General features: G+C 40.5%; 1 protein-coding gene across 2 annotated transcripts in view; it reads left to right on the top strand.

The window, feature by feature from the left end:
• DOCK4 (dedicator of cytokinesis 4) overlaps nucleotides 1-12865 on the top strand; it is a 407978-nt gene that overhangs the window by 117986 nt on the left and 277127 nt on the right. For both annotated transcript variants that reach the window (XM_040343815.1, XM_040343816.1), the window contains exons 3-4: nucleotides 2071-2111; nucleotides 4592-4647. In XM_040343815.1, the coding sequence (XP_040199749.1) occupies nucleotides 2071-2111; nucleotides 4592-4647 (97 nt within the window). The remainder of the gene's footprint in view (nucleotides 1-2070; nucleotides 2112-4591; nucleotides 4648-12865) is intronic.

The following is a 12865-nucleotide window of genomic DNA, read 5'->3' on the forward strand; positions in this document are numbered from 1 at the left end:
TGGAACTTTATTTAGTGATAAATGTTAATTGATATCCCCTGACTGTTTTATTATCAAAGAAAACCTGGACTTAAATAGTAAAAACATATTTCTTGCCATTACGATGACCCACTACCTAAAAATATAAATAAAGTGTAGGATTTTTTTTTTTTTTTTTTATGTATGTACATAAAAAATAAAAAAAATATCCTACTCCTGACATTTTATATACAGTATCTCACAAAAGTGAGTACACCGCTCATATTTTTTGTAAATATTTTATCTTTTCATGTGACAACACTGAAGAAATTACACTTTGCTACAATGTAAAGTAGTGAATTTACAGCTTGTAAATTTGCTGTCCCCTCAAAATAACTCAACACACCTCCAAGATGACCCCTGCCTTGCTAAAGAAGCTGAGGGTAAAGGTGATGGACTGGCCAAGCATGTCTCCAGACCTAAACCCTGTTGAGCATCTGTTGTGCATCCTCAAATGGAAGGTGGAGGAGCGCAAGGTCTCTAACATCCACCAGCTCTGTAATGTCATCATGGAGTAGTGGAAGAGACTCCAGTGGCAACCTGTGAAACTCTGGTGAACTCCATGCCCAAGAGGGTTAAGACAGTGCTGGAGAATAATGGTGGCCACACAACATAGTGACACTTTGGGCCCAATTTACTCACTTTTGTTGCCAGCGGTTTAGACATTAATGGCTGTGTGTTGAGTTATTTTGAGGGGACAGAAAATTGACACTGTTATACAAGCTGTACACTCACTACTTTACATTGTAGCAAATTGTAATTTCTTCAGTCTTGTCACATGAAAAGATAGAATAAAATGTTTACCAAAACTTTAGTGAGATACCGTATGTATATTTGTTGTTTGTATCTACAATAGCGCCAAGAAACAATAATGCACATTGTTTTTTTTTTTGTTTTTTTTTACTAAAAACACACTGACACTAAAATAGTTTTTTTAGTTTTTCAATTTCAAAATGCATTGGGCCTGTTATGGTTTAGGAAGGAAGGAGATGAATGCTTGGTGCTCTCCCTGTCCTAGGCCATCCATGCTGCACATAAGGGCGGGAAAATGTAAAGGATTGAGTTGTCCGATTCTCCTCAATCATTACTGCCTGTCCATGCTTACCTTGGGGTTCTGGGTTTTTCAAATACACCAGTGGCATTACCTGCAATATAAATTAAATGCTAAATCCAAACCTTGTAATTGTATGCAGATTTCACAACTTGTACCCCTGCCAGGGGAGAAATGTGTAGGCTGCTGTTATCTATTTGAAGATGCTAGTTTCTAAAGCAGTGCTACTTTGCCCGACCATACACTGAGCTAATTTCTTACCTGCAACCACGAGTTGCAGGAAATAAATTTTGCTTGATTTCCCCCATCGACACCGACAGTGCTGACAGGGGAATTGACTGCTTGAGGTGGGGGCAGCAGTCCCTGCTGAGAGAAGAAAGTGATTAATGTTGGCGACTATAGCAGCCACTAGCGATAATCGCAGATAAAACCTAGCAATTTGGTAATTCAGCCTGCCCATACACAGTTTGAATCTCGGCCGGTTCTTTAGAACCTTGTATGGCCTGCCTTTAACATCCACTTCCACTGTTTGAGAAGCCGCTTCCAGCTACCTCAGAAGGATACTTTTTGGTGGTGGGAGTTCCCTAGTGGAGTACTGTGCCATGATCTGCAATAGACTATGTAAGATTTACCAAAGGTATAAACCAACATAGATCTGTATAGGGGTAAAAATGCCTCACAACCACCACAAAGGTTTTTTTATATAGAAAATATTTGGGTTGGGGTTAATGTTATTCGGTGATTCCACAAGTCACTAAATACATGTTTCTTTCCATTGAATAACATATTGGTTAGTATACTCACACACAAATGAAATCATATTTTATATCTCAGAAATGAATTTTCTCAGAACTGTAAATGTTCTGTTGCTTTGCCATATGAGTGACATACTGGACTACAAAAACAAAACGAAAGCAAAATATACTGACAACCAGGTCAGGTTACTGTGATTTACTCTCTTTTGAAATCAATACAAATCTAATCTACTTTGATGCCTGCAGGTTGGTACAGAGGATTTGCATTAAAGAACCCCAATGGCAAGGTATTGTAATTTAGTTAACCCATTTCCTATCTGTTTGAACTTGAAAATGCCACATCAAGCCGTCATCATCTTCATGTATGTGGATTCAGCATTTATTGTGAAATGTAAGAATGTATGTCATTGACCATAGTCATTTAGTCTAAACCGTCTTTTTTTTTTTTTTTTAAATAATAATAAACATATCATACTTGCCAGTTCTGTGCAATAGTTTTGCACAGAGCAGTTCTGATCCGCTTCTGAGTTCCCCCACCGGTGCTCCTGGCTCCTCCTTTTTGGCAAGAACCCCCATAGGACGCTGCTTCCTATGGGGGCACTCATGCAGGCTCGATGCCAAGCTGAACTGTCTGTATCCATAGACACAGACAGTGTTGCTTAGCCTTCCCCCCTGATCCTTCATCAAAGGATTTGATAGGCTCCTGCTGCTGCCTCTGTTTTGTGAGGGAAAAAAGCGTCAAGAGTTCAGGATCCTGATTACAGAAGGCAACATTTAAATTATGTCCAGCTAAAACATTGTCCTTGGTTTTGGATATAATAGGGGAAGGTTAGAATTACTGCCAAGTCTTTGCTGCTAGCCAAGTCTCCATTGGAGTGATATACCCTCCCTCGTCTTGACAATATTTTACCAGACAAAAGAAAATCTCCAAACGCAGCACAGACAAAAATAAAAATGATTTTCTGTAGGGGAAGGCTGGAAAACGTCCATTTTTATTTCTGTGTTCTTTCTTCAGAATTTCCATCCCTTTCAGTCTGGGGAAAGCACAACAGGACAGGAAGTGAGGCTTAATATCTTAAATGGAGCCCCAGATAGCAGTAAAAACCCAACAAGATTTCTAATCTTCCTGCTCTATCCAATATTAAAAATAAAGTTTTGGATTAATTGTGTGTTAAAGAAATTGAACTTTGAGGATAAATATTTTTTTTATATATTAGATGGTGTGTGTGTGTGTGTGTGTGTGTGTGTGTGTTAGAATGAAATTCCAAAGATATGCATTTTTTTTAGGTAAAGTATTATTTAAAGGGGTTGTAAAGGTACAATTTTTTCCCTTAAATAGCTTCCTTTACCTTAGTGCAGTCCTCCTTCACTTACCTCATCCTTCGATTTTGCTTTTAAATGTCCTTATTTCTTCTGAGAAATCCTCACTTCCTGTTCTAACGTCTGTAACTCCACACAGTAATGCCAGGCTTTCTCCTCGGTGAGGAGTGTCGTCCTCGCCCCCTCCCTTGGACTACATGAGAGTCAGGACGCCCACTAACACTCAGTTAATTTCTCTATCTGCAACGAAGAGAGCGTCCTGACTCTCCTGTGGTCCAAGGGAGGGGGCGAGCATGACACTCCACACCAGGGAGAACGCCTTGCATTACTGTGTGGAGTTACAGACAGAACAGGAAGTGAGGATTTCTCAGAAGAAATATGGACATTTAAAAGCAAAATGGAAGGATGAGGTAAGTGAAGGAGGACTGCACTGAGGTAAAGGAAGCTATTTAAGAAAAAAAATTGTACCTTTACAACCCCTTTAAAGGCAAAACTTTCTTTGTTTTGGACGAAGTGGAGAGGGATTACAACCACTCGTAGGTTTTTCATTTTGCCATCTGTGTCCCATTGAGATTTCCTTTCACTTCCTGCCCTTTTAACCAAAACAGGAAGTGAGAGAAAATCCCTGCAAAATAAAGGCATCTCTATTTATTTCTAATATTGGATAGATCAGGAAGATTAGAACTTTTTGTTTTTTTACGGCTATCCGGGGTTCCATTTAAGATGTTTAGCCTCACTACTTGTCCTGTTGACAATGCTTGCTCCAGACTGAAAGTGATGTCCGTGCTCCCGTTACTGAGATTCGCCCTCTCTGTTCGCCCTGTTTACCATTAACACTGAAAGTGAAACTTTTTGACATTTTAGGTTGACCCCAGAAATACAATACAGGGAAATAGAGGGAAAATGTTTCAACATGGAAACTAGTTTTGGTTGCCTGGGGGACCCCAAGGGATCCTCTTAATTTTCAGGGATTTTCTCTCACTTCTTGGCTATTTTTTGGCTATGGGGCAGGAAGTAAAAGAAAATCTCAATGGGACACAGATGGCAAAACGAACTGACAAGGGTTATAACCCTCCCTTACTCTAATCTAAAATGGGGGAAAAAAGTATTTTAACTACTTCAAGGCCCAATAAATATTCTCTTGTGTTCCCTTACACTATGCATTCATTGAGCACTAAGGATTTTGTCTTTTTTTTTTTTTGTTTGCTCAATATTACATGGTAAAGTCAGTCTATTTAGAATTTGATATACAGTCTTTATGTCCTGTTTTTTATTCTATAGTCTTTTCTTGAGAAGTACATTTGAATCTGCAAATTATATATAAATAATATTTTTGCTGGTTTAGTTTTAGTGATATTCCAAGGTCCAGTAAATCTCCAGAGCATTGCCTTTATCTTGTGTGGTGTTTTCCAAGCTCTTCCATATTAATACTGCATTGTTTTTCTAGGGCATTTTTCCTGCAAGCTTTGTACATATCAAGAACGCATCAGTAAAAAACAAAGGGTATGTATGTTTTAAATAAGCAACTTTTTATTTTCTTTCCCTTTTGTCCTGGTGATGCTTCAAGAGCTTTGTCTTAACACATATGTACAGTTGGTGAACGATGGCTTTTGTTTTACTTCTAAAGAAAGCAGATCTGAGTCATACTGTATGTGCCCCACAATAGCAGTGCTCCCGAATTGTAATGCTCTTTTGTGTCACACAAAGACAATTTATTTTTCTTTAATTCTGTTACATGCTTATATGCATCAAACTTGTGCAAATAACATTCTTATTTGTTGTTTTAATGTTCATTGTGCTTGTCCACACAAGAGCAGATCTGGTGACTTGGTTTGATATTAGTGACTGTGTCCCAGATTCTCAAAGGAGATTCGACGGCGTATCTCCAGATACGCCGTCGTATCTCTGAGTCTGAGCAGTCGTATCTATGCGCCTGATTCATAGAATCAGTTACGCATAGATTTCTATTAGATTCGACCGGCGTAAGTCTCTTACGCCGTCGCATCTTAACTGCATATTTATGTGGCCGCTAGGGGCGTGTACGCTGATTTACGCCTAGAAATATGTAAATCGGCTAGATACGCGAATTCACGAACGTACGCTCGGCCCGACGCAGTACAGATACGCTGTTTACGTTGGGCTTTTCCCGGCGTAAAGTTACCCCTGCTATATGGTGGCGTACATGCGGCGTACCAATGTTAAGTATGGACGTCGTTCCCGCGTCGAATTTTGAATATTTTACGTCGTTTGCGTAAGTCGTCCGGGAATGGGGCTGGACGTAATTTATGTTCAAGTCGAAACCAATACGCCCTTGCGGCGTACTTTGGAGCAATGCACACTGGCATAGTCTACAGACGGCGCATGCGCTGTTTGTGAAAAACGTCTATCACGTCGGGTCACAAGTTATTTACATAAAAAACGCCCCCCTGTTCCACATTTGAATTAGGCAAGCTTACGCCGGCCTAATTACGCTACACTGCCGCAACTTACGGAGAAAGTGCTTTGAGAATACTGCACTTGCCCGTCTAAGTTGTGGAGGCATAGCGTAAATAGGATACGCTACGCCGGAACAAAGATACGCTCTTCTACGAGAATCTGGCCCTTTGTCTTTAGGCCCATACACACGATCAGACTTTCCGACAACAACAGTCCGACAAACGTGTTTTATCGGACAATCTGACCGGCTGTATGCTCGATTGGACAACTGTTGTCGGAATTTCCACGGACAAATGTTCGATGTGCATGCTCTCAAACTTTCCGACAACAAATGTGTTATGTCCGATAATCCGATCATGTGTACACAAGTCCATCGGACTAAAATCCAAAGTACAAACACGATTGCTCAAAACCAATGCTAACCATAAGACACCACTAGCAGAAGTTGCCCAAAGGGTGGCGCTAAAGAGCAGCAAAACCACGTAGTACGTCTATTGCGTCACTACGTTCGTGTCTGTTGGCTGAAAATGTGTATGCATACTAAGTTCACGGCCAACGCCCCCTTCAGTCAAAAATCCACAGACAAGTCAGATGGAAGTCCGATCGTGTGTATGAGGTTTTTGTGAGAATAAAGCATTCATACTGTACATTGAGAAACCTCTGAAAAATGATTCTCAGAGCCGATACTATATGCCTGGTCCACGCAGGTGTCCAAAACACAGGATAAAAATGTTGGTGTGTGGAACCGAGCAGGGATTGTATAGATGAATCATTATTTTGCATGTTTTTTTTTCAGAAAAGCAACACAACTGTTGCAAGTTTACTTAACTTGATCGAGGAGCTTGTTTAAATTCCTTCTCCATCTTACTCATGCAAGGAGCAACCATTTAGAGAATAAATCTGAGAACAGCACTGCCTTGCTGAGAATAGATTGTTTTTATAAATCTGCTATCACAAAAAATAAAATAAAATTAAGTGTATTTTTATTAATGTCTTTGTTTCTGTTTGACGTGGTATGATAACCGTTCAAAGCACTTTCAATGGCACGGAAAAGCAAACACTTCCAGGTGCTTTCACTTTGAGAAATGTTTCAGGAATTCTAAATACCAAGTCACTCTGGCATGTAAATATTGACCCAGTTTCCTGGGCCAAGAGCCTTAACCCAACCACAAATCCTGTTGTGCATCACTATTAGCCACAAGGCCATCCATAACAGTGATCGGCAAATAGGCTTAAAGTTAGAGAGTGCGGCTAGGTTTCAAACCAGTAGTCTGAGTAAATATTTACATGCCGAAATGGCCTAGAATTCAGGTGTCCCTGAAATACAAGGGCACACCTCAACTATGTGTAGGTTGGTACCTGAATGGTAGTGTCAGTTCAGGGAAGTATTTTTACTTCAGATATGCATTAAATATTTGTACTTTCAAATACCGTATTTATCGGTGTATAACACGCACAGGCGTATAACACGTACCCTAACTTTAAGAGGGAAGTTTTAGGGAAAAAAACTTTGCACAGCCTCCAGCGTATAACACTCTGGCACAGCTTACTCTCTATTTTCAGGGTAAAAAAGTGAGTGTTATACGCCAATAAATACAGCAGTTACCTGTTTAGCAATTGCAGCAAAGCTGAAAGTTGCAGATCCCTGTCCTTTTATTGTAAATCACTGTCCTTAGCACTGACTGGTCTGTCTGAATCTGGTTCAGTGTTTACATCACCAGTTCTACTTGTTTAACCAATAAGCATGAGAGAAGGCTTTAAAGGGGATGTTGGGTTGCATGGTCTTCCTTTTACTAGTAATATTAGTTTCCTGTGGCTAGCCAGACTTTGAGGCTGCTCCTTTCTCGCTTTCTACGTATCTGTGCAAAGTTGTAACCGCTTCATTGTCCACAACCTGCTCAGTGCAAAGGAAAATACTTTCTGCAAAGAGTTAGTATAACTCTAATGCAAAGCAAATAAAAATACATTTAAATATATATGTATATATATATATATATATATATATATATATATATATATATATATATATATATATATATATATATATATATATATATATATATATATTGTAAGGGGTTAGCTCGGTAGCGGGGTCTGTGACCCCTTGGATGGGTTCACCACACACTGAATTTATACAGACTGGCAGCCAAAGACAGTTGAAAACAAAGTTTTTGGTTTATTTTTCCATCTTGCTGGAAAACAATTGCAAACATCCAAACAGCATAAACAAAATCAAACATAAAATAAACCCTAGCCCCCTTGATTTTATCACACAGAAAAATCACTCCTCTCCTCACCTCCTCAGACGACATTCAGTGCTGCTCTCCTACTCACAAAGCTTTAGGAATTATGCAGCAAATTAGTGGTAATCATTTGGACTACTTATAGAGGCCTTAATTGCCTCATTCTGAACAGCTGAAGTTTTTCAACGGCCTCAAACCTTTCATGGCTACATTTTTCAGCTGACGCCTAATAACAATTAGTGTATTGTCTAACAAGGCAGAAATGTATGTCCCGTCTGTGACAAAACCCACAGATTTACCTAACTTCCTGTCACAATATATATATATATATATATATATATATATATATATATATATATATATATATATATATATATATATATAGATATATAGATATAGATAGATAGATATAAAAAAATACACACTCACACAAACCATGTGTATGTATGTGTGTGTATATATATATATATATATATATATATATATATATATATATATATATATATATATATATATATATCTCAACTCACACTCTGCTTTTTGATGTACCATTTGGAAGGAGTGGTGATATAAAAACTAGCAAAAAGCATTTAAAAAAAAAAAAAGACTGAAAGTTTACTGGGCATTTATTAATAATGCTGATAATATTTAGAAAATTACCATAACATTCCCCCAACAGAGTATTAAAGTGAGTGTAAACAATCACCTTTTAAACAACCGTTCGGTTTAAAATCGACATAAAACAAACTTTTTGTATAGCAAGCATTATAAATTTTTTCCTTTTTCCATTTGATCACATTCTCTCAGCTGCATAAGAACAGGGGTAGTAAAAGCAGCAGCACACTGATCTTCCCAGTGAATGTCTGTGCAGCGGGGGCATGTCAGGATGTCTGATCATTGGAGGAGAGCAGGCTGAGTTCCCAGCATAGCTAGAGAACTGACCACGGTGTGCTCTCCTGCTTAGTGTGGTCTATTTTTCAGAGATTTCACATAAAGGAAGCAATACAAATAGAACAGGATACTTTCTCACGTACAGCAGGCACATATCGGGAATAATAAATGTTGGTGTATCAAAAGCTTTAAAGCTTATTAACCACAAGTACAGTAAATAATTTTTTGTGTGAATTTTAATGTTTTTTACCGAGGTTTGCAGGCTTGTTCATTTGTCTGCTCTAGATTATAAGCAGAATGTAAGTTTAAGTTGACAAATAATACAAAACATTTTTTTTCCCCATGTTTAAAGATTTCCTTAACAGTCCTATATGAATCCCATAGTACAAATAGTTGTATATTTTTTTTCTCATTTGCAGCAAAGGTGTTGGAATCCATTGCCACCAGTTGTCCTTTTTGTAGCTGGATCTAATGATCAGGGCTGCAAAAACAGGCATAATTAATCAGACTGCCATCATCAGCTTTTAGGCAAAATCAAATTATCCAAAATAGTTTGGCATCATCTTTAATGAAAGTAAAAAAAAAAAGTTAGATTAATGAAATTGGTCAGGTCCTTATGTCTGTGGATAGCAGCACAACAGATGGCCAACCAATCATTCTTAAAAGAATTACTGGATGGAGATGGATTTTTTTCAGCTGAACACTGTTGTTTATGGTAAGATTTGGCAGGTGCCAGGGGTGTCTGGCTGCTCTCCCTAGTCGCTCCTTGTTAGTCATTAACATGCATCCTTGTCCATCTAAGCATGCTGTGCATGTTAATATTAGATGTATTTGGGGAAAATAAATTCTCTTTGCCCGACTGACATCTACTGTTTGTTGCTGGCTTCAGGAGAAACTTTCTTCGTTTCCTCTAATCAGAATGGCTTAATCCCTGGACTGCCACAGAAGTTTGTGTGGAAATAGTTTTTGTTATAGGCATTAACATATATCTCCAACCTATGGCCTGCCATATAATAAATGGACTATTGAGGCCTTATTCACAAGGGGGTGCCTTAGAGTACTCCCGTGTGAGGGCTATTTTTGTTGACACGGGGATGCACAGGTAATCCGTACATCTGGGATCAGAAATTCCAGTTCATATGAGTTGGTATGCAGTAGCTGCATGGACATCCTCCCAATTTACCATCCATGTGGGTGCAGGCGGGTTCATGTCCCCAATACACAATGTTTGCATTTGGGGACATGCAGCCACATGGATGTCAAATTAGGAGCATTGGCCCACCTGCATACAGATGCAGTTAACAGCTGTGCATCCTTGTGTAGGCAAGTACATGGGAGTTTGCTTAAGTAGGCCCATGTGAGCAAGGCCTAATGAGCCTAAGTAACCTTTTTACCCTCCTAAACAAGTTTCAATTTCAATAATCTATAAGTAAATTACAATAAATGAAGCCTATGAGAAAGTTGCAAGCTAGCAGTGGCGGCTGGTGCTCAAATTTTTTGGGGGGGCGCAAACAAACGAAAACAAATTGCAGCCTCACTGTGCCCATCAAATGCAGCTACTGTGCCCGTCAATTGCAACCACTGTGCCCATCAAATGCAGCTACTGTGCCCATCAAATGCAGCTACTGTGCCCATCAATTGTCACCACTGTGCCATCAATTGTCACCACTGTGCCATCAAATGTAGCCACTGTGCAATGCCATCAAATGCAGCCACTGTGCCATGCCATCAAATGCAGCCACTGTGCCCATCAATTGTCACCACTGTGCCATGCCATCAAAGGCAGCCACTGTGCCATCAGTTGTCACCACTGTGCCCAGCAATTGTCACCACTATGCCCATCAATTTTCACCACTGTGCTCATCAATTGTTGCCACTGTGCCCATCAATTGTTGCCACTGTGCCCAGCAATTGTAGCCTGGCACTTACCTTTCTGGGGTCAGCCATCCTGCTTCTACCGTCCCTCGATGTCTTCTCCCACCCTTGATGACGCTTCAGCCAATCAGGTTACCGGTAACCAGAACTGGTGAACCTGATTGGCTGAGACGTCTGTCAGTCTTATCCAAGAAACGCACCCCCCGTGCGTCCCTTGGATAACCATCTGGAAGCCGTTTACAGCTTCTGGCTCTGATAGGCACTTCCACAGCCAACCAGCTGCCATTATTCAGATGGCCTGCGCTCACCGGGGGGCCGGCCATCTGAATAGTCGGCGGCAGCGGCAATACATAGATTCATGCAATGCATAAATCGATGTATTGTATACAGTGGCGTGCGAGAGTAAGAGGGGGCGGCGCTCCGGCGCCCTTTATGGACGCGCTGCTACTGCAAGCTAGATATATATATGCCAACAATAGAAAGAACTTTTTATTAACCCCTTTGTGGCGACCACCTCCTGGCCCTTTAGGAGTTCTAAAAGCCGGAAGGCATGGTAAAGGGTTTACACAGGGCCGCATATATGCACGCGGCTGGCGTCAAGTTTTTAAAGAACAAGGACATCGAAAAACTAACACAACCCTCAATGGATTTTTCCCAATACTGTTCCAAGACGCATGTAAACAACAAAATAAGATCAAATTAAAAAAACATGGGGGTAAAATGATATAAAAAAAAACGTTCTCCTCCTATCGAGTATCGGTTTATAGAGGTTAATTTCTTTAGTCTAAGTCCCTATTAAAACACCACCTCCAGTGCTTAAACTTTTAGCACATCTTATCCTGATGGATAGTGCAGACCAGCTTTTCAAAAAAAAAAAAATTCAGTCACGGCTCTTTAAAAGTATGCAAAATCTTGAGGTACCCTAGTTAAAAAAAAAAAAAAAATGTTAAGATCAATGGGAAACCTGAGCTTTGCACACAGCTTCTCTATTCTATGAGAGATGGGTGAGAGACAGGCAGGCAGCGCCTGGTCCATAGTCCCCGGTCCCTCCCTGTATTTGTTCTTGATGTAAGTTGAGGGCCGTATATCAGGCAACATCAGCCGGTTACATAGAAATTGGCATTCGGCCCATGTGTACGGCAGCCTGTCTGACTGAATGGCCAGCTTCTGTTAAAGGGGCATGAAAAAAGGGCTCCCAATCTGCACTCTCGGCCAGTGTTCGGGGTCACTGATTGGTGTGTTTTGGCAGGGAGGCCACCCCCTATCAAAACACAATAGGTCAGCGGGGGAGATTGTTGTATATCAGTTAGTAAAGCCTGGTAAACACTTATGCCTCGTACACTTGACCAGTTTTCCCATCGGGAAAACTGTCATGACACCTATTGGCCGGGAAAACTGTCCATGTGTATGCTCCATTGCAGTTTTCCCAACAGGAAAACCGCCGGGAATCCCGTCGGAAAAAAATAGTTCTCTTTTTTCCTGCCACGATTCCCGGCATTTTTTTTCCCAGCAGTTTTCCTATGGGACACACTGCAGTGGAGCATACACACGGCTGGGTTTCCCTGCCAAAGCTCTCATGGCAGTTTTCCTGCCAGGAAAACTGACCGTGTGTAGGGGGAAAAAACTGTCGAGCCGGTTCTCGGCTTTCCCCTCGGGTTTCCCGGCGGTAAAAAGTCATACGTGTGTACGAGGCATTACAGTTTTTTTTTCATTTAACCCAGCAGGCTGAAAGAAAAATAACTGATGAGCTTTGGAGGAGCCACTGTACCAACTGACCGATGTTGGTACATCAATCTCCCCTGCTGAGCTATTGTGCTGTGAAAAGGAGATGCCCCCCCTCCCCCCGCCAAAACACACTGGTCAGCATTTTCAGCCACTGGCTATGTTAATCTCCGTAAAGGTTTCCCTTAAATACTTGTGAATCCAGAATCCACAGCAGACAGAATGTAGAATATGATATCAGAATATGATATTCCCTCTCACTTGGCGCAGAGCAGGACATGATGAATGGACAAATGAATGGACAGAACTGTAATGGAAAGGTCCATGACCATTATTAAGCAGGTTAATTGTGTTGGGGTCCCCCCTCAATTTGTATTGTAACTTATTTATTCAAGTAGAATTTCAGAAGCTTCTTCCTGACGCTGGATCTGGGAATTGACTGCAGCAAAGGAGAAGGAATACAGTGCACTCAGGCAGGTGGTGAAGGGTTAATAAGACTAATGCATTCTCCGTACAGCTGAATGACACCTCTCCTGGGTTAGAGCTGTGGCATA

Source organism: Rana temporaria, chromosome 3, assembly GCF_905171775.1.
Source record: "Rana temporaria chromosome 3, aRanTem1.1, whole genome shotgun sequence".
Lineage (NCBI taxonomy): Eukaryota > Metazoa > Chordata > Amphibia > Anura > Ranidae > Rana > Rana temporaria.